The following is a 23,542-nucleotide window of genomic DNA, read 5'->3' as shown; positions in this document are numbered from 1 at the left end:
CTATATTCTTCTGTTTAACACAAATAGAGACATAAGTCACCATCTACTTTTTATTGCATGTGAATGGTGGAGTGGGGGTGCTATACTGTGGCCCAGCTTCAATTGTTGTAAAACACAGTAAGCCTCATGCAGAGCCATTGTTAACTGCAATTATTTTAGGTCTTGTTGGACATCCAAAGAAATGATCTCTGATTAAGGCCTAAATGTGTTGCAATCATGAGATTTTTCATTATTTTAATAGTATTCTGACATTTTTAAGGTGTATATACACTACCATCTGAATGTTTGGGGTCAGTAAGATTTCTTAATGAACTTTTATTCAGCAAAGATACATTAAATTGATCAAAAGTGACAAAAATTAGCGTGCAGCATCCACTTGGATGATGCGATGGCAGCCACAGTGCAACGGCACCAGTGCGCTCACCGCTCACCTGCTATAGGTGGAGAGGAGAGAGAGTGATAGAGCTAATTCAGTGGATGGGGATTATTAGGAGGCCATGACTGATAAGGGCCAATGGATGGAAAGTGGCCAGGACACCGGGGTTACACCCCTACTCTTTTATGAGAAGTGCCATGGCATTTTTAATGACCCGAGTCAGGACCTCGGTTTAACGTCTCATCTGAAGGACGGTGCTTGTTACAGTAGTGTCCCCATCACTACAATGAGGCATTAGGACCCACACAGACCACAGGGTGAGCACCCCCTGCTGGCCTTCCTAACAGCAGAAACCTGGTTTTCCCCAGGAGGTCTCCATCCAGGTCCTGACCAGGTTCAACCCTGCTTGGCTTTAGTGGGCAACCAATCTTGGGCTCCAGGGTGATATGGCTGTAGCCATATCAAAACTAAAAGAATGTTTTCTATTAAAATAGAAAATATTCTTTTAAATTGTAATAACATTTCATAATATTACTGTTTTGTACTGTATTTTTGATCAAATAAATGCAGCACTGTTGAGCATATGAGACTTCTTTCAAAAACATAAAAAAAAAATCTTACTGACTCAAATGAATGTTAATGTATGTACATATATGTATACTTTTATGTATGCATGTATGTATGTATATATATATATATATATATATATATGCACTACAAAATAAACACTAACAGATAATGTAAATAAAGAACTGATCATTTGTTTTGAATCAATAAGGTCCCCTGGTACAGGTGTGTTCTTCATTTAGTCTTTATTAGAGATGGAGAGAGGTCAGAAAATTAGGCTGAAACCTGAATCAGAGAATGAGACTGCCAGAGAAGCATCAAGATTGACGCCTTGGAACCATGAGAAAACAGATCAACAATTACTAGTAAAAAAACACAAAGAAAAAAAAGGATTAAAAATATTAATGAAAATATTTAGGAACCCTACCCAAATATCATACATAACCACATTTCTCCAAAGAAATAGCTGAGCTATTTGTCAAAATCTGTATTAAATGAAACTCAAGCCACATTGTGTAGACAATCTGTGTTTTATAAAAACAGGTCCATTATGTAAGCTCATAATTTAGAGTGCAACACTCTTATCAAAGCCAACACATATAGACAGATCATTAAAGTACAGAGGAGGAAAAGGGTACAACAGGGGACAGATTCAGATTCTATATTGCTATTATCATTTCAAACTGTTCTGAACAAAAATATCTTTGAAATGACTGTATCCAGCTCTCTCCTCTCTATGCCTCCACCTATTAAATCACCGTGACTGAAAACAGGAAATCAAAGGGCCACATCCTGACCAATGAGAGCAGAGCCTTAAATTAGAGATCACGTTCTTTGAAAAGTCCCAAAATTTGCAAACAATCTTCATCTTTAGCAATTCAGCCCTTGATGCTCCAGACATTCTTATGATGCTGTTACATCAGTAAACAGCAATAAGTCCCATGGTCTGCTCAATAAATATCAGGAATATTGTCTTTTCCTGATACAAGGCCAAAAAATACCAAACAAAAAAAGGCAACCCATAAACATTTTTTAGAGTCTGCCATAGATTTAAAAACTGAGTTTTAATCCCATCAACCATTAGAGCATTTATTCAGAAACGATTCATCTCAGAAACCTTACACAAGAGGCCAGAGGGAGAGAAGTTATTCTTTTTACAAAGCAGAAGTACTGGAGCACTGCAGATGCTATGATTCAGGCTAGTCCAGGGTTTTTTGTACATCTGAAAAACTGAGTGTGGATGTCTTTGTCATTCAGTTTACTTATTTGGGTGATGTGTTCATTTAGTGGCAACTCCTTGTTTGTCTATGTAAAAATTTACCAAGATAGTGTGTGTGTCATGTCTCCAGTAGCATTTGTGTAAGTTTAAACTGAACTCTGCAGGACAAAAAGAAGGATTGTGTGTGTCTGTGTGTTAGGAATGGGTTGGAGCATCTTCGAAACTTATGATGCTGGACTCCTGTTGTCCTGTAGGATTTTGTGTGGTGCTGGGTGCTGGTGGCAAAGTCTCTCGGCTGGAAAGGAGAGGAGTGTCTGTCCGCACCTCCTCATCTTCGTCATCCTCCTCATCTTCCATGCTGGGCCAAGCCGACTGGTCTTCCGCGTGCTTCAGGCGCTCGTTCAGAGCTTTCAATGCCAATTGCCTATGGGAAAATATAAGAAAATAAATTGATGCTGCTTTCAGACAATGAAGTTGCAGTTGCCCATAGGGCCATTTTTTCTGGTTGCATTCGCACCGCCAGTAGGATCTCTGAAGTAGGGCTAGGTATCGTTCAGAATTTTTTGATACCTTGACTTCGATACCGGTTCCTGAACGCTACTTTTTTCTATACCAATTTTATGAAAACCATTTTAACAAGATTACATTACATATTACCTAAAAAATTGGTACCTAAATGCAGCATAGGTCTTAAACCATAGACTGTAAAAAATATGGATGTAGTAGTGTCGTCACCCGTAGGTTTCTGAAGAGCATTTTTGAAGTCTAAAAGTGGGCGGAGCCGGCCATCGCCATCTTGGCAGCACGTCACCGCGCATCACTCCCAGATAACAGAAAATGGTCAAAGAGGCGGAGCTGAGGTGCCTGGTTGCCAGCAAGCAAACGGCTAGTAGTGACAGCAGCGGCAATCCACCTGTAACTCAAGTGGCCACGCCCTTAATTATGAAGAACTTTAAAGGTCCCATGACATGAAATTTTCACTTTCTGAGGTTTTTTAACATTAATATGAGTTCCCCTAGCCTGTATATGGTCCCCAAGTTTCTAGAAATTTCAATCGGTGTAAATCGAGCTTTTGCTATCTTTCTCTGCCTTTGAGAAAATGGAGGCTCATACGCGCTGATCTTGAATCTCCTCTTTATGACGTCATAAGGAGGAAATGTTACCTCCCTGTCTCTGCTTTGCCCGCCCAGAGAATATTTTCCGCCCATGAGAAAATGAGCTAGGAAGTAACGTTAGGAACGCGCGCGCGAGATTTTAGTTTGTCCACGAGAGATATCATGGCTTTTGAGCGAGCGAAGCATAACAATTGCTCAATAATTGGATGTACAAATGAACACCGAAGGGTCAATACAGAGCTGGGCTTGCTGAACGTCTGAAACTAAAGTCTGGATCACTCTCTTTGGCTCAGCTACACACCTCGGACAAGTAAGTCAACTAATGATATATAAGTGTGTTGTTTTACTGTTTATGGTTACCTAGATTGTTGCACGTAGAATGTGGCTGTAACATTAGCTATGCAGTTTATGCGTGTGAATACACACACACTGTAACGCGAGTGTTGTACACTTCTTTGTTATTTGGATAACCGTTTTCCTGTTGGTTATATGGCGCGCGCGATATCTGCATTTCAAGATCACAGAGCTTGATGTAATTGTAATAAGATAAATTACAGACGTTACAGATCTCTCATGAAAAGGCAACAGTAGGTTAGCGTTAGCTACATGATAATAACTGTAAACCATCCGAATAAAGTACCGTATCCAGACATAATATTTTAAACTAACCATTCGGAAACGTCCTGCTGGAGCCGCTGAGTTGCAACTTCTTCATCCGTTGCTTCTCCATCCGGATCAGATTCTGGGTCAAACTAAAATGCTTGAAAGACTGCGCGTCTTCGTGTCATTGCTATATCCAACGTAAACATGCACGCCACGGTACCGTTGCGCAAGATGGTCAAGGCCACACCCACCCTCCACCTTGCGCCGCCTTTCTCCTCCTCATTATCATTTAAAGCTACAGACACCGAAACGGCCTGTCTGAAGGAAGCTCATTCTGGGTCTGGCTTGTAGGGGCTATAATTCTGCACCGAGGCTGAATTTTTGGAAAGAAATTTCAGATACAGTACTAGGGACCACTAAGGCCTATATTAAAGCCTACAAAAAGTAGCATGTCATGGGACCTTTAAGGCTTAATATAATTTAAACGGATGATTTATAAAAAAATTCACCCCCCTCACAGTTGTTATGAAGGGCAAAATTAGTTAAATATACCAAAACCAATTTTTGTAACAGGCTGCAAAAATAATTTTTTACATGTAAATGGGTGAATTTTTTACATGTAATTGGGCGTCTTCGTGAATGCTTGAAATGCTATATATTCTTGGGCTTTTTGATGCTTTAAAAATGTTTAGCGTCATGATTGACAGACTCAGGTTCCGAACGACATAATAGGCAATGACCGTTACTGGGATATTTTGTCTTAATTTTTCTACAGTGGAAGGAGGCAGAGATGTGCTGTCCCAGTCTTAGAATTATTAAACAGAAGTGTTAAACAAAGAAAGTAAATGGTACACGAAAAAGTATTATAGCGGTTGCTGTGTGGGTGATGCCTAGGGTTGGGTACCGAAACCTGGTGCCAATATGCGAATCAGACACAGATTTCGGGTGCCAGTTAAATGCCTGAGCTGTCGAGGTGGCGGCAAGGGACTGTCTTTAAGTTATTAAACCGTTCATTCAACTAACACGGATCAAAAGCGCAGATTCATTCAAAGACAGATAATGAAACAAGGTGTTGAAATTACTTTAAAGCTGCCGTCGGCAACATTTTTTTGATCATATTCAGTGAAATCGACACTATAATCCGACAGAACAACATAAATACCGGTAAGGTGGTTTTAGAAAAAAACCCGAGCTTCTAACTCCACCTGGAGCGTGTTATTTGTTTTGCAAAAATCCACCGCTCCCGGATCATCGGGTCCAATCAGCGCAGGGGGGTGTGCGATCTGACTGTCAATCACAGTTTGTGCACACGCCACAGATCCCCCCTCCCTCGCGGCTTGCGCACGTTACAATATCACATGCACACGACACGTCTGAAGTTCGCCTGAAGATTGTACGAAGCGTGATGGCGGAGAGAAAATCTACTAACAAGCTTCCAATTCCTCGGTTATTGCTATCTATGGGTAGATTAACCAGGGCAGCCAACCTCCGAGTCCATGGTGTTGATCGATGCTGAAGAGACGGACGCGTTCACAGAAAATCAGGTACATGCACTGACGAGCACGACCATGATGGGAGGTGCTCGCTGGTAGTGGGGGAGGGGCATGGGAGTTGTAAACATTCAAAATTTTGGCTAATGCTGGGTACACACCAAAAGATAATCGGGCTGATTTTGGGCCGATTTCCCCCCTTCCGACAATCCTAACTATGTCCCGATTATCTTGATGGTTCAACAGATTATCTTATCAGATTTTCCCTTGGTGTGAGGTGTGTTAAGAGTGTCCGAACCTGCTCGGAAGAACGTCGGAGCCGCCCCGATCGCGAATCGTAAATATTAAACATGTTTAATATTTACGATCAGAAATCCTGATGTGTGGGGGGAACCCCGAGGACAAACGTGCGAACGTTCTGGAGATTATCACGTGAAGCGAAACAATATCCAATCAGAAAGTGAGATGATGGAAGACGGCCATTCTCACACACACACACACACGCACACACACGCAGGAAGCTGAGTGTTATAGGCTAAGGGTTCAGTGAGGGATTAAATAGGCTAACTTTTTCTAAAGAGAAAATAAATACAATAAAGAATAAATTAAGACAATAAAGAATGAATATATTTCTGTATAAAAGGTTATATATAATGGTGGGTACAATGTTTTTTTTTTTTTTTTTTTTTTTTATGTGAAATTTCTGTGAAAATCATTCATCAAACACTATCATCATAATTTCTTCCTGCATATCATCCGACATGCTTATTCTGAAGTCTCGCGAGCTTTTGTGAGATTTCCTGTGTTCACAGTCGAGAATCTGGTTGAAAATCTGTTTGTGTGTGGTGTGCTGTCTTTGTCACATCATGGCACACCACACACTATAGGAGCAAAATGCTTAAATCTAGGATTTTTTGTCCTCATGTTTGTGGTCTATCACATTTTGAAAATCTTATAAGATGTAAAAAATCTTTTGGTGTGTACCCAGCATAAGTCGACCCAATCTGCCAGACTTGCCGACTGCAGCTTTAACTGAGCGCCACTTTACTAAGCTCAGCTGAGCAGCAATGCGCTGCATGGGCAACACTGAAACTGGTGCTTCACTTTATAGAGATCAATGGCATTGATTTAATGCACTGACCAGCCATTCATGGGGAATACCCTTAAAGGGCACCTATTATGCAAAATTCACTTTTACATGGCGTTTGAACATAAATGTGTGTTGGTAGTGTGTGTACACAAACTTTTTAAATTCCCCATAAATCATAAGCACTGTCTCAGAATAAGCCGTTCTCAGATTCGGGGCAATGTGACGTACTTTTACACAAGCCCCTCCCACAACTGTTGATTGACACTGCAGTACTAGCGTAGACCCGCCCTGAGTGAGATAAACAGTCCGCCAGTGTTTCGATGCAGGAGCAACTGTAGACAAGAATGTCTCCTATGCGATTGAGGTGTTTTGTTGTTTGATGTAAGAATGAACATAGCAGTCGTCATTTACTCTCAATCTACTCGAGGATGGATCTGTAGCAACTGTTCGTGATCCAGCTTACGGTCTCCGGGGCGATAGGCCTGACGTTACTGATCACTGCAGTAATGAAAGTGAGAGCGCGGACTTTATGACAGCTCATGGAGTCGTTTTACGAATATAAAGTTTACCAGTTAATTAACTACCCACTGAAAAGGTGTGTATATATTTGTTTACTGTTAGTTGTTTTGTGCACTTCGCTGTTGATGATAATGAAAGGGATAGAGAGAGAGTTTATGGATAAGATTTTTGCGCACTTCTTATACTGTGTTTATTCAGCTCTTACAGTGATTTTCTGAAGTAAAACTAACGCTTCATCTTTTGTGTGGTGTACAATAAACTTCATTGAACTCATCAGTATATTTCAGTATATACAGCAGGCTTGTATTAGTAGTGGATAAAAGCAGATGACAAATACATTATAACCGTAATTAAACTAAACTATACCTGTTATATCTTCATACAGCATATATTCTCTGGCTCTGTGGGCATTATTGTCCGACTCCGGGTTGAAATGAACACCGCCACTGAGAGGCGTCAGCTGCTCATTTGCATTTAAAGGGATACACACTAAAACGGTGTGTTTTTCTGAATGACAATTTAAAAAAGTGACAATTTAAACATGCTGTAAAAAATGATCTGTTGGGTATTTTGAGCTAAAACTTCACATACACACTCTAGGGACATCAGAGACTTGTTTTACATCCTGTGAAAAGGGGCATAATAGGTGCCCTTTAAACGTTAAAACAATGATACAACAAAGATTTAGCTTTTCTTGGACATGTCAAACTTATCTTTTTTTTATGAATATATGACTTGACCTGAAGGACAGAGGTGTGTAATCGCTCGCGCTAAGTCGACCTCTCTCTCGTTCACTGTCTGTTAGTGTTGTCAAAAGTACCGTACTGTACCGTACATCTTTGACGCTCTTTACCGAGCACTTACACAAATACACACGGGAAAGTTTGAACGCAAGCATCTATCAGCAGATCCGTCTATCAGTGGTAATATTAGGGATCTGCTGATAAATGGATCCGTTGATAGACGCCTCCCATGTGTATCTGTGTAAGTGCTCGGTGAAGAGCGTCAAATATGTCTATTTACAACATGTTTGATGAGTTGATCATTGTAGCCAATCACAGACATATGTTGAGCGGGTGAACACAATGGCCAATCAGAGGCGTTCAAGAATCCGTTCAACAGCACTCAAAATGCTAGAAGGAAATGCTGGTATCGTCATATTTTTTAAATTTCAGTACCGACTTGGTACCGAAGTCCGTTTAGGCCTGTTAAGTACAAATCCATGGAGCCTCAGTATAAATAACCATAATAAACACAGTCTTACCATTATTAACTTATTTAACATTCAAAACACAAGAAGGGTATAGCCTTATGGAAACAATAAAAAAACATGAATATCACGTTTGCTTGCATTCCTCTACTAATGCCTGTTAGTACTGTAACTTATTTAGTGTTAAATTATTGTAGTTGGGTACATGGCTTAGGTTGTAATGTAAATTTGTTGTGTTTTGTATTTACTTATATTTATATATGCAAGTATACTTTAAACTTTTAATATATTGTTCAATTTAAAAATATTTTTTTTAATAAAGCCATAGTCGTTTTGTGGCTCTTTTTTTTGAAGTATCGATTCAGGCAACGGTACCGTTTTAAAACTATCGATTTGGCAACGGTAACTTAAAAAATCCAAACGATGCCCAATGTCGCTAGCTGAGCAGAAATCAATGACCATGTTTCACTTGGTCCCTTCAAAGTAGAGTTGGATTTCCTCCTTGGCATAAAGGTTGAGATTAAAGTGCCTTGACTTTGGTGTCAGTCCATCTATCGCTGTTTTCCTTGGTCGTGGAGTTAATTTGTGTAAAATGTAAACAAACATTAGAAATGTTGCCTCGACAACTAACTGAAGTAAAAAAAAAAATGACTAAAAATAAAGCAAAACAAAAATATTAGCCTAAATACAAAAAGAAATAAAGCATGTAAAAAAATTACTAAAAATAAAATAAAAATGAAAATATAAAAAGAAAACCTAACTCCAAAAATATATGATAAAAGCCAACTCAAAATATTAATAAATACGATACGATTATATAATAGTATATAATACTAAAATAAGGTAAACGTACCTCCGCCTTTCTGCATCTTGAGGGTCTGTGCCTGGCAGGCTGATGGTGATGGAGGATGGAGCCCCAACATCATAGCGCTTCACCATTTTACGACAAACTTTCATCTTCACAAGGACGGAGTGCACAAGCCCGGCTGCAAACCCAACAGCCGGCTGGAGAGCCTCTGGGAAGAAAGAGGCGAAGGCAAAGTGGTCCGACATGTCTCCACGCCCCCTAGAGTGCCTCTGGTAAAAGCGCAGGTAAACCCACCCAGACAGTGCGCCGTACCCACACGCTGCTAGTGGAGCTGAAGTGTCCAGGAGCCCCGCTAGCCGCAGCACAGCTATTGCAAGCAGGGCTAGCGCCGGGGCAGCTTTCAAGCGTATTTGAGGAACTCGAAGCACTGTGGTGTCTCCCGCAGTCTGCTTCAGCGCTACAAGAATGCCCCCAAGAAAAGCGGGTGCGCCGTACACCCGCACGGCAAACAGATAGTCCAGGTCAAAGGTCGCAGCGTAGGTGAGAAGGTAGGAGAGTCCAGATAGGAGACCGGCTGCTACATTTACCACAGCGAAGAAAATCAGCAGCTCCAGCGCTCCCCATAATGGCTCCAAAAGCCGCCCGGCAACCATCACGGTAGCAATGTTTGCAGCCACACCAAAAATGTGCTGCTCCACCACCGCATGGGTAAGAAGTGTCCAAATCCAGAAGTTGGGAGGAAAAAGGAAGCCAGGCGTGACAGCAAGCAGGTAAGTGGTGTTAGCAGCCCAGGAGAGCAGGTACAGCAGGATTACTGTGGCACATATGGATTTGACCACCACACTCGTGCTTGCGAGAGCACTCAGAAAGTGCTGCCGTGCCACTGGCAGGTAACGGTTCATCCTGGCAGATTCGAGTCCTCAGTTGCAAACACTCCAGAAACGGTGACCCTAAGAAATCAGCAGCTTGTGTCAAACATGAGGAACACAAGCAGGAGGTGAAACCCAAAACTCAACATGCATGCAGTGTGACCTCATCAACAGAGGTTCTGCAACATAAGAAACTTTGGGATGGGGGAGAAAATGACGATTACCTCACACTGATCTTACAAGTGATTGCAACACTTGTGGTGAGATAAGTTGACCTTAGCCTCCCTCAAAAAGCAAAGAACTGTTGCTTTAAATAATATTAAAGCTTTAGCTATTCAAGGTAACTGTTGCTGTATAAGTAGTTGACCTTACTGACAAAACATTATTATGACTATCTAACGTTACCTGCTCAGGGTTTCCTGCTTCTGACTTGTTAACATATAATTCATCACCATACACCATTCATTTCCATATGTGTTTCTATGAGAGTCGGTACTCTACCTGCTTATCAGCACCGTCTGCTAACACTCCATAAACCTCACCTCCTCGGTCTGTTTTAACACATTTTGTAGGTCAGTTTGACAGTCTCATGTCTTACAAAAGTCTTTTGGCTTTAGTTCAGGCACTTGACGTATGTTTTACGATAAAAACACGCGAAGATATGCGAGTTTTGAGCAGCTTTTTCTCCGGTGGCATGTCCTCCCAGACCGGCCTGGAGTCGCAGTTCAGTCCGGGGATTTCCTCTCACAACAGGCCTTCAGGTAACAGGTTTGAAGCCAGAAACCGTGAATCCGAAACAAATATTCAGGCTGATGTTTTTAATATCCTAACATCGTCATTTTCCTTGAATTAAGCTTGTTTTGTTGTTTGAGAGTGTGGCGTTTCCAGCTAACAGCCACAAAGCGCAAACATCAGATTTGCAAACGTCACCGTCCAGCGTTGCGACTGGGCGTGTCGTTTACACAGCGCTGCTTAGCTAAGACTTCTGGGAAATGTAGTCATTTCCCCCCTTTCCCCATGAACGCTAGACAAGTCGTTTTTTTTCCTTTTTAATAGCTGTTTTCATCTATTCCTTCAAACTAACTAGTAGTTAGTTTATGTTACTAGTATTTTTAACTACTAATAAGAAATTCAACAGTGACTAGTAGATATATATTGCTTTGCTTAGTAACTAGTGCTGGAAGTAGCACCCCCTCAAGTTGGTCACGCGGATTCGTTGACCAACAGAAAGCTGTTTGATTTTAAAGTGACTCATGTGAGATGTGAGCAGCAATTAAAATAGCGATTAAATTGTTTTAACAAAGGAATAGTTGTAAAGAAATAATAACATCGGTCAGTAACTACATGCAATATAGCCACTATTGGAGTAAGTATTAGTCCCTAATGAATATTTACTACTGAAATAAAAATATATAGTCTGCTAGCCTAATAAGTATGAGATTACGTACTATTAACTAAAAATAAAGAATACATAGTTTGTTTCAAGGATTAAAGGGCAAATACCTTTTAAATGATGACATTTAATCCATTAATTTATTGTCCTATAGTCCACTAGATGGCAGACAAAATTAATTTCACAATGATTTGTATGAAGCTTCTTTAAGCCTATTCAAGTTGTGATATAATTAAGTGGACAAATATATTGTATTCCATCAGAGTCTGAAAAGGTTATGCAGTTATACAGAGGACGCGACTTCATGTGTGTAGAACATCATGTACAAAACCGGCCTCGGCTGTTCATTCACCTGTTCTCACCTGTACATCTGGGGTCTTGTGTCCCGCTGAGATTCTGACAGGTGTTATTGTACATATTTTGCCTTGTAGAGCAGACAGTGATACTTAAGCCAGAAAGAATAAAATGTTCTCACCCTCTCGCACACAAAACAATTCCTGACGTCTACAAAGACTTAGCTCCTCCACAAATTCAATATGGTTTTAATTTCAATGGTTTATGTCCACTTGTCTATCCTGGCAGTACACACGCACATTTATTTATCATGGCAAAGACTTTTCATTGAGTTCCATACTGAGCTGAAGTTTTCTTTTATCCCCCAACCCTAAATCATTCAGCATTTTTCCATTTTCATATTAAGACAATTTACTGGGTTTGTGGGGAACATCTAGTACCCCAAATATTTTACTGTTCATTTGTACCTCACTCACAATGTATGTAAAATCTGAACGCACACTTTCTATTTTCAAAACTAACCCTAACAGAAACCTTTATTTAGATTTTCATTACGCCATTATTTATATATTTTCCTATGGAGACCACTGGCTTCTGCCCATCCCTGTTAAACCCACGCACACCGAATACTAAACAGGACCTTTCCACCAATTCAATATGCCACATTTCTAGGAAAAGGAAGGTCATGAATGAACCAATGACAGCGGTATTTAATGTTTAGGAGCTTTAATTTAAGGAGCTCTTTCTCCTGTCTCGTTAGCCTCCAGTGACACATTTATCTAATAGTGTGACGAATCAACACCTGATGAAAACATTTGGTTAGGAGACACAAATGCGTGTGGTGCCTTTTAATGTGAGAGAAAGAAGCAAGGAGAAAAGAAAAATATAATGGGGGAGGGCAATAAGATCAATGTCACTGAAAATTGCTGCCTGTCCAGGCTTTGAATATACACTCACATCATACAAAACACACGGAAACACACTCACACTATCTGTCCTCTCCAATACTGTCAGTTTGTCATCCTGCGTTCCAGATCACATGGCATCTTTTCATCTTTCATTCAGCATTCATCACACTACTCATCTGTTGTCCTCTTATTAGCTGCTGTCAGTCTGCTGTTATTTGCTCCATAATTTTTTAACCATTTCTGTCAACAACAGTTGAAATGTTTTTCAAAAATCATCTTGTACTCCACAGAAAAATGAAAGTCATATGACATTTAAATATAAATGATGATAGAATGTTTTTTTTTTTTGAGTGAACTATCGCTTTTATGTCTTCTTATCTCCAGTGTGAAATTGAATCTGCGTCACTGATATCATGTGATGTGCAGTAGATATGAACATTAATGTGGGCTTGTGTCATAAGCGGGTTTTTTCTTTTTCAGGCCTTTTGATGGCACTAGACCAGACAAGACCAGGCATTCCCAATTAAAGCCTCTGGTCTGCTGCCATTCTTATTCACAATCACAGCTCATGGAATGTGATCGTCAATTACAGAGACTGCGAGAAAGAGAGAGCAGACACAACCTCACTATTTAAACGGTTAGAAAGTGTGATCAAAGCAAATCCATGATCTGCAGATACCCGGGAAAGGTTTTATAACTAGATAAAAATTATACACAACATGTTTGATAAATTAACAAATAATGATTACAAGGAATGCTGTTTGATAGCAACACAGTATGTGTCCGATTTGGGTTTGTGTTTCCATCACACAATTTTAGTTCCCACTGTCTCCGACATTCATGTATGATTGTAGCCTAGAGATGCAGTCACACAGAACTTTTAAATCGGTCATGAAGCAGTACCTCCCCTTATTAACCATGATAAAATTAAATGAAATAATGTTTAAATATACACAAAACAAATGACCACCAATATGTCTGAAATAAATACATAGTAGGGTTTTACATTTCTACACATATCTACACATTTCTAGGGCTATTAATCGTTAGTAATTATGTTACTGTTGCAGGCCCCGGCTCAGGAGACCCGGCTGACAGATTAACTGTTGCCTGTAAAATAGGAAGCATGCGCAGTACGCTATTCTGTTTATGACTCTCCAGAATGACATGCCGGTGTGTCCAGTGCCAGTGATTGTGTGTCCATGCTGGTGTGTCCAGTGCCAGTGTGCTGGTGCCACTGTGTCTGGTGCCAGTGACCGTGTGTCCATGCCGGTGTGTCCAGTGCCGATGTGTCCGTACCGGTCTCCGTGCCGGTGTGTCCGGTGCCAGTGACCGTGTGTCCATGCCGGTGTGACGGTGTCCATGTCCGTGCCGGTGTGCCCGTGTTGGTGTCCGTGCCCGTGCCAGTGTGTCCCTGCCCGTACCGGTGTGTCCGTGCCGGTGTGTCTGTGTCCGTGCCGGTGTGTCCGTACCAGTGTCCGTGCCGGTGTCCGTACCAGTGTCCGACTGTCCGTACCGGTGTCCGTGTCGGTGTGTCCATACCGGTGTCCGTGCCGGTGTACTTGCTGGTGTGTCGGTGTCTGTGCTGGTGTGTCCGTGACCGTGCCGGTGTGCCCATGCCGGAGTGTCCGTGTTCATGTGCCCGTGCCGCTGTCTGTACCGGTTTCCGTGTCCGGTGCCGGTGTGCCTGTTCCCGTGCGCCCGGTGCCGGTGTGCCCGTGCCGGTGTCCGCACTGGTGCCGGCGTGTCTGTGTCCGTTCCGGTGTCTGTTTCAACGCATCCAAAGCTCAAATTTGAACATTCAGCATACGCATGGTCTGAACTCTTTGTTGTGCACCATATTACTATTTTCACTACCATACTATACTATACATTTACTACTATATTTTCTTATTCTTCATCTTTAGTGTCACGATTATTTTCAGTTAGTTTCACTCTCATGGTCTTTTAGTTTGTTTATTGCCTTTTTCCTGTTTCCTTTGTTCTAGTTTTCCTGCCAGCCATCTGTTACTATGGATTTTCATTTTATTATCACAGTTGATCATTACTAAGTTCATTATTATTGAGTATTTAAGTTCCTCATTTCCTTTCTGTCTTTCTGCCGGTATTGTTTGCTTTGCAAAGCAAGTCTGACCAGGTGTGTGAGCCGGCAACATCCGTGACAGAGGGACATTGGTGGAGCTGGACACTGACGAGTGCTTGATAGACAGGGAAATGGAGGTAATGCTTCTCACCCTGCCCTTTACCTTCTGAATCCTCATCATCCTGCCCAGCATAATGCCTGTTTCATTGTCTTGTTTTGAGATTGTCGCTGATCCTGCCCAGCTTCCCTCTTTCACCTCATGCACCTTCCCGGAGGGGGGTGTTCTGTAACGACTATGTTCAGTTAGTTTTCTTTCATGGACTTTTATCGTGACTTTTCATCGTTTTTTTGTTCTAGTTTTCCCGTCAGTCATCTGTTACCATGGATATTAATTTAATTATCGCAGCTGATCATTATTGAGTTTGTTATCACTGAGTATGACTTTGTCTTGTGCCGGTATTGTTGGTGTTTGCTATGCAATACCATACACCATTGCAAACACCGGCGTTGTCCACTTTTGATAATAAACATTGCTACTATATTGAAATTCTTAACCTGCCTTCATATTCATCATCTTTGGACTTTAAATGTGACATTTAGTCTATTGTTAATTGATTCATTTAATATAAGCCTACTTTTTTCTTATTTATTAATTGGCACTTTCTAGGTTATTCTGCACTGTTATTTTATTTTAATTCATTTTTACTTATTTTGCTCTAATATTGCATTTGATTTGTTAATATTGTGTATTTGCACTTATTTTTTTACATTTCATCTGTATATTTATAATAGCGTATATTTCCATTACATCAACATAGAGGAAAAGATGTAGGGAAACAAAGGGGGGAAAGAAAGGGCAAACAAAGAACAAAAAGAAACCAGAAGAGACAGATTTTTTTTAAATTAGAATTCAAACAAAAGATTCAGAGATGAGAGTGAGCTTTAATGAGGCGCTAACATGCACGTCTTGTTATTGTGTTTTCATGGTTAACTTTTTTTCTCTGCTAATTCACTGTCTGTTTATCACATCAACAAGTCTTTGAACCTAAAAAACACAACATCTTTCTGATCTCAAGTTCATTAGCAGGTCTTTTGAACGTCATCTTTTATAGATGATGCAACTAGATGCAGATGACACTGACTCCTCTGTCCTCTGTGTGGATGATATATCGTATTTTACCTGACTGGGATCTTGTGATTCACATATAATAGTATTTTCAATAATAATAGCCCAAATAATTTTATGGATGTGTAAGCAGGAATTCTTATTGTAAAAAATAATATGCTGAAAAACTTTTCTTGCGTTGCCAATGACAGAAGTACAGAAATGCAGAGAGAGAGAGAGAGAGAGAGAGATCAAGGATAACAAACCATGTGATTTAATTTTATAATTCACTGATTTCCTTCAAAACTTTCAAAGCTTTACTCAACAAAACCACGTCATCGGAAAAATCCAGCAATCAAAAGCACTTCCAACATTCTGTGATTGTTCTTTTGAGACAGTTGTGGTGATAACAGGGTATCAAGACCAGCTTGTAAAAACTACATCAGACAGCAACTTCCATTCAACAGAGAAACTCTTGTCAATAAAAGTCATCTTGACACTTTAGAGAACATATTACTCTACACAAAGAATAACATTTCAAGACACAGAATGCAACTAAAGTTCAGTCAGAGTTTGGTCAAAGGATTATTGAAAAAAAAAAAGTGTTCTTGGAAAAATGCTTTCATGAAGTGTAGCTTTTGCTATATATGAATTATGGCAAACAATTAAATGTATGCAATAGTAATTTAACACAAAAAAGAAAACATGAATACTGTGAGGGTTTGCAGCTGAATACCCTCTCTATAGTCACATCCACACAGACATTCTGCCACACACTCACATTGTTATTTTCTGCTTTGTTCTGTACCAAGATGACAAGATAAAAAATCTCTTTTGGAAAGTTCCATCATAAAATATATACATCAATAATTAATCTGTGATTCAGAGGAGCAAGCTGGTCCAAATAAACTGGATACGGTCCCATGGATAAGTGTTTTGCAAATTCTGCGTAGACATCGCAGAGATTTGAGAAGCAATCATCAGTAAAATTATTATGGGAATACTGCTTTGGTATCGGTGTGGTCATTTTAACCAGTGACTCTTTACATCCTCAATCTTTGGAACTTTTGCAGAGCAAAAAACAGTGTCAGTGTCTCCACATGTACATAACACAAACCAACTACAGTGTTTGAGGGTGGATTAAAGTTGACGTTGTTTGCCGGCAACCAATGAAGACCATAGGCAGGCATTATGCAAATTTGTTACATTGTTACGTACATTGTTACTGACGACTCATTTCAGCAGTTCAGAATTGATTCTTTCTTTTGGGAGACAATAACTTTATTTTACATTCACAAACATCTATATTGCACACAACAGGGAATATCTGAAAAAGCTTAATAGGGGCACTTTAAGACAACATAGATACTTATCCTCTTCCATGCAGATTATTCTTAATTATTGCCTACACACACATTCATTAGTTTCACTTTAATGAAAGTGATTAGTTTTTTATGAAAAATCAAAAGGATAAACAATGCAGATTTATTTTCACAGCCTTCTTTGATCATATTTACCAAGGGTGCCATTAATTCTGACCACGTCTAAAGATGAAGAACAAGGAAAAAAAAAACACCTTCACCAAACAATACAGGGAACTAACTCAAACTGAGGGCTTCAATATACAGAGCAAACAAAGGGAACTAGATGGCACAAAGGTGAAGGGAATCAGGGGCGTAGCACCAAATTTTGGGCCCTGGGTACAAACCATCTTGCTGGGCCCCCGTACCAAATACCATAGTGATACCAATGCATTTAGATACGTATTGCATTTTTATCATAAAAACACTTAAAATGTAAACAAAATAAGCCACACTCTGATTAATATATTTTTGTTTTATTGTCAAAAGTACAAGTTAATTGATGATTATTTGTCTGTTTAGAAATAAATGCAGACTATTGAATCACAGGGTACACTAACCGCCAAACTAGACATTCAGTCTTTGAATTACGTTTTTAAAATAAGTCATTTTCAATCATTAAGATGTGCATTAAACTGAGAACAATTCTGTACTTAATGTAAGAGCGTGCGCGAGCTAATTTGCATAGCAATGCGGTAAAATAGGCGCTAATGTTTTTGCGGGTGTTAGATTTTGACAATGGAGGGAAATATACAGTGTTTTCATGTAAACATCTGATTTTTGCAGTGTAAGATTACAGTTAACGCCTTTAAATATTACATAAATGTATTATTATGTATTTTTATTAAACTTATTGAGTGTAGGCCTATAAATCAGCAGCAAAAAGTAATTCTTGAAAAAATCTGCACAGTAATTTTATCAAATCTACACGTTAATAAAAACAAATTGCTATTAGTACTCTTATAAAATTAAATCAGGCAATCATACATTTCTCAATTTTATATTTATATATTAATGTCAAGAATTTAGAAGTGTGTTTATATAGCCTACGCTACACTACACAGAAATAATACACAATTAAATTATGCTTATTTTAAATGCATTGAGCAGGCTAGGTATAAAAAATATAGGCTTTTAATAATCTTTCAGTGCGCAAAACCATGATAATATGAAACGCTTCAAAACAGAGCGCGTATGCGCATCGCGGGTGCAGAATGATGTGCTCAAAGCGACATGGAGTCACAGCAAGTGTGCATTTAAAAGTTCACGGCACAAAGCGAAGACATGTCGAGCGCACAAATCTTAGTGTATATCTGTCCAACAGTTTATTGATCATTTGTTTCTTCAGTTTTAAATTCCAGTTATTGTGCGTTTGATGCCGATTCATAGTCCTTGTGCTGTTTGTGATCTAACAGGCACATGGTAGCGAGTCGTTTAAAAACAGCAACAAACTCCAACAAAATAAAGTCATTTTATGCAAATCCACAGCCTTTTCTCTACAGATCAAGCATTAACTTATAATGTTAATATATCATATTGGAGAGAGTTTTACCGTGCATCCTGCTGTAACCGGCAGAGGCGCGCGCGCTGTTTGAATAACGTTAGTTAGCTGTTAGCCTACTGAATGGAGATTGACAGCCGCAGAGGAGGGAAAACGAAACGAGTTTCCGTAAACTTTAATGATGTAATACGACATCTGTCCCTCACATTAGGCTATGGAATGGCCTCAGATGACTTTGTCACCCAAACTGACGTGAAAAAAGCGCGAGGCGCCGAAAAGCGCGCTGTTTGCATCCCTGTATGTAGGGTGTGATACTATAAAGTATTGGTATATTATTCAAACAGAGTACGAAGATAAATGTATGCTATTCTACCTGGAGTAGATATTTATGTTAAAACAATGTCAATGCTCGATGATGCATTTGGAGCTCACCTTTCTTTTCAAAAAACTGAGTGAGCAACTGCTTGCCCTCATTTGCCTTTCTCTCTTTAATCTTCTTTTCTTTTCGTTTTTGAGCCCCTTATTTTCCTTCCTTAAGGAAAGACATGACTCTTCCCCTGTCTTCCTAATTCCTATCACAGCTCACTCCAGCTCCTCCTGTCTCTCATCAACTGATTCACCGCGGGTCCGTAGCTGAAGCACCTGACCTGCGGGTCGTACCATTTACATTGATTCGAGAGGGGTGGTGGGGCCCTGCACAGCATGAAAATGACTTTTTTATACCAAACCAGTGCCTAACTACAAGTTTAGTTTTGCACAGGAACTTTTTTTATTTGTACATAAATGCTATACAAATGTTAGTGCATGTATATGTATGTATAGAAAACTGACTTCTAAGGGCCCCCCCCCTGCCTCGGGCCCTGGGAACTCGGTACCCTTTATCCCCCCAGTCCGACGCCCCTGAAGGGAATCAATAACAAGGAAATCAAATCAGTACCAACAATAAGAAGCGGGGACATAGGGAACAAGGTCAAACTGAACAGTCAAACAGGAACATAGCAGAATGTACATGTTATAATATATATATAAATTTTGCATCAGATGTAATACGGTTAGTGCTGATAAACAGGGAAAACATCGCCTAACATTCAGCTCTAGCCGTGAGCAAGATCCATCTCCTGGCTCTCCGTGGTTCATTTTAGGATGCAATTCCAGAACAACACTTGAGGCTAATTCTCATTCCAAACTGCTAATACAGTTCTGGTTCCAGAATTCAACTTTTAACCTGGATTGAGTACTCGAGAGTACTGAATATCTGCTATTTTAAAGTCTGTGGAGCTGATCATCTCTTGGATATTCCCAGAACAGGTGCCGGAATGAAATAAATAGATGAGGTGGATGGTGGATGTGTGTGTGTGTGTGTGTGTGTGTGTGTGTGTGTGTGTGTGTGTGAACAACATTCATCTTTGTCCCTGTGGCATAATGACGGTGCTCACCAGCTGGCCTAACATGTTGCCAAAAAGCACACTTATTTCAACTGGTTTTCAGTTGAGGGGATAGCTGTCCTGTTCTTGCTCATCATGACGGGACTGTAACAGTAACAGAAAGTATCTTAATTTTCAACAAAATTGTACCAGACAGCCATGCAGACATGCATGTACATCAAAACCTAGCAATGAATCATCTCCCCCTGTGTTGTATTGGTTGCTCCTATGAGATGGTTAATAATTAGTAAAAACAAATTGTGCTGTTTCCTTTCTCCCGTATAACAAAAGACAATTTTCGGGATGACTAGCCTCAGAATTAGATCTAATAAAGGGTAATTAATTCCATTAGAATTTCAGTTAAACATAAATATTTATATTTATTATAAATATTTATAATTTAATGTTATAGAATATAATACTGTTTTAGACATCTTAAATGTAGTTGTTATAGAGAAAGATATTTGATATATTTATATTATAAAAAAGTATTTATATTGTATATTTATTAACAACACTATATATACAATATATATGTAATATTTAAATTTATAATATTAATCACACTCAAACACACACACATACATACTGTACAGACCCTTTCCAAAAAATTCGAATATCATGGAAAAGTTTATTTATTTCCATAATTCCATTCAAAACGTTAAACTTCCATAGATTGGGCCTACAACTTAAACGATTTCAAGTATTTAGTTGTTTATTTGTACATAATTTGGGCTTCCAGCTCAAAAAACCCACGAAAACAGGATTTCAAAAAATTAGAATATTACATGAAATCACACAGTAATTACACAGTGATGGTCATTGAACCAGGTTTTGGTTCTTTTGGCAGTTTGGGCAGGTGCAAATCCTGCTGGAAAATGAAGGAAGCATGAAGTGCTCTGAAAATGTCCTGGTAGACGGCTGCGTTGACTCTGGATTTAATAAAGCACAGTGGACCAAAGTCCTCTTTTCTGATGAGAGCAAATTTTGCATCTCATTTGGAAACCAAAGTCCCAGAGTCTGGAGGAAGAATGGAGAGGCACACAATCCAAGATGCTTGAAGTCCAGTGTGAAGTTTCCACAGTCTGTGTTGGTTTGGGGAGCGCTTCGAGCCCTTAAACTTCGTTTAAGTTGTGGGCCCTGAATCTATAATCTATGGAAGTTTAACGTTTTGAATGGAATTATGGAAATAAATAAATTTTTCCATGATATTCTAATTTTTTGGAAAGGGTCTGTATATATATATATACAAAAAATTACAGGGAAAAATTGGGTAATATAAATTTTTAATATGTCTGTGTATGGGATCATGTGTGTCTCTCAAAATTGTGTGCTGCTGCTGAGTCAGATGAACAAACTTTGCTCTATCACCCTGAAGCAACATTGCTTGCCATATCATCTAATCCTTCAGCCCTCCCCCCCTCAATCCATCTGCCCATCTTTGCTTCCCCCCGCTATTCTTGTCTTCATGCAGTCGGTCTGTTTAACCTGCAGTTACAGTGGGATACCTTATTTTCACCTACTGACTTTGAGGAGAAATTTAAAAGGTAAAAGGAAAAATTGTGCACAGACATACGCTGAGGCCACAGGCACAGCTCTCACAGTCGCACAAACTTTCAGTACCAGTCATTGCTGTTGGGCTCAGACATGTTAGGTGAAATTGAATCCTAACAATAAATTAGTTCTTTTTTATAGTCTCGTGTAGTAATAAAGCTTTCGTATGCGTCTCGTGTGTAATACATATAGCTTTTATTTTTATATTTTCGGTTTCATTGTAATTGTAGGCTATTTTTTTTTATATTTCTATGCTTTAGTTAATTTTGTTGTTTTTTTAAGCATTTTTAAAATTTAGTAATTTTAGTCCTTCAACATAAACTTATTTATATCAGTTAGTTGCTAAGGTAACATTTCTTATTTCTTTAATGAATTTGTTTTAAAAAATTTTGAAAATGTATTTTACTTTATTTCAGCTTTATAGTTTAAGTGCCAAAAAACGTTTTAAAAAAAAAATAGTTTTAGTTTATCCTGCTTGTGTGATATATTGCCAGATTGTCTATTTTTTCTCTGCAAACGACAATAGTTCCAAAGAAAGTCTCCGCACAACATAGTTGTGTTTGTGAATAAATCAGTGTTTCTGAAAGAATCGGTTGAATGAATGATTCAATGACTCATAATGGTCATCAATTGCTTCTTTCCTGAATGAATCAATGGCTGCATCCGAAAACTTAGGCAGCTGACTTTATGCCTCGCTGCCTTATCAGGCAATGACTTTGCAGGCAGCATTTGTACATGAAGGTACCTCACAAAACTAATTTCAGACTTCTGAGGCAGCGTAACGGTTTAATGATCTACAGCAAAATAGAGCGAGCTTTGATGAAAACTAAGCAAATGTTTAATTACAAATTAATTTCTGGCTAGAAATGACATCAGACGTGGAAAACAATGGTCAAAAATGTACATATAACACACAACCTGACCACCAACCGCAAGTTTTATGGTGCTTTTCCACTGTGTGGTACGACTCAGCTCAGCTCACTTTACTTTTTGCTCGGTTTTCTTTTCCACTGCAGTTTAGTACGCCTTCAAAGTGGGTGGGATTATAGACTGATCGTTATAGTTGTGCCGCCACCTCATCTACTGACTACGATACAGCTGTGTCTTTTTTCAAGTTGTCAACGGTCGTTTAAAGCCATAGACAGTAAAAGAAATGGACACAGCGACCCCATTGGATTCAACGGAGACAAGTGAAGTCAATTAGAAGCTCTTCCTGATGGCTGAGCGAACTGCGCAGACTCAAACTGAGCTTGACGACGTAGATGTGACGTGAACAACCCGTCTGTCTTCTAGTAGCTGTGCCAAGAGAAATCTAAATCATTCCCTTCCGAGACTTGTAGAGACGGAGAGTGTGAGTAGGAGGTGTCCGTGAGCTAGGAGCAGGAGCAACTTTTGCTAAGTATTCTGATTAATAATTTTGTCATTTTGCCTCCACGTCCCCCCGATTGCCCGCAAGCTTCTCCTCCTGTCCATACGGTAATCTCTCTACTGTGCGACAGAGAGTCGCGTGGTTATGACGCAATCGTTAGCCTATTTTTACAAAAATGGCTTCTACGGGGCCATAACGTAAGATACAAGGTAATGGAGCCTTTTATACATTTTCATGTTTCTTTAGAAATAAATAATGGACAAATGGAGTCTTTAAACGCCTCAGATGTGAAGTTATTCGCTGTCAAAGTGACGCCAAAATGAATGGGAGTCAATTGGATGCTAACAGCAGGTGGGGGTCCGCTAGCCAATGGCAGCGCCCGGGGAAACTTCAAAATAATATGAAACTCTGCCCCCCTGTTTAAAGCAAGTTGTTTTAAAAAGTTGTGCAAACAAATGATACTGTGGTGGCTGTTGCTGACTATTGAAATCTAGCGGGTTTGGTGTCTCGTGTCACACATTCAATGACGCTGGTGGTGATGATTCTCTCTGACCAATCAGTGATCTGCAGTGTTTATACGTCACATTTTAGCATCGGCTCAACCGAGGTGGTACTAAAAAAAGCACCAGGTTCTACTGTACACAGTGGAAAAACCCCCAAAAGTGAGCCATACCGAGCCGTGCA

The 23,542-nt window shown here is 39.6% G+C and overlaps 1 protein-coding gene across 1 annotated transcript; it reads right to left on the bottom strand.

Annotated features, from left to right (window-relative positions):
- Positions 1–2,225: 2,225 nt before the first annotated feature.
- tmem115 (transmembrane protein 115) lies at positions 2,226–10,822 on the bottom strand. The gene is made up of 3 exons (XM_079897103.1): positions 10,368–10,822; positions 9,043–9,947; positions 2,226–2,586 (listed from the first exon to the last, which is right to left on the bottom strand). Exons 2-3 carry the CDS (start codon positions 9,897–9,899, stop codon positions 2,358–2,360), a joined length of 1,086 nt encoding a protein of 361 aa, XP_079753229.1. The 5' UTR covers positions 9,900–9,947; positions 10,368–10,822; the 3' UTR covers positions 2,226–2,357.
- Positions 10,823–23,542: the final 12,720 nt, after the last annotated feature.

Source organism: Squalius cephalus, assembly GCF_949319135.1.
Source record: "Squalius cephalus genome assembly, chromosome: 16".
NCBI lineage: Eukaryota > Metazoa > Chordata > Actinopteri > Cypriniformes > Leuciscidae > Squalius > Squalius cephalus.
Note: the sequence above shows the minus strand (reverse complement) of the source record. Positions and strands in the feature narration are given on the sequence as shown.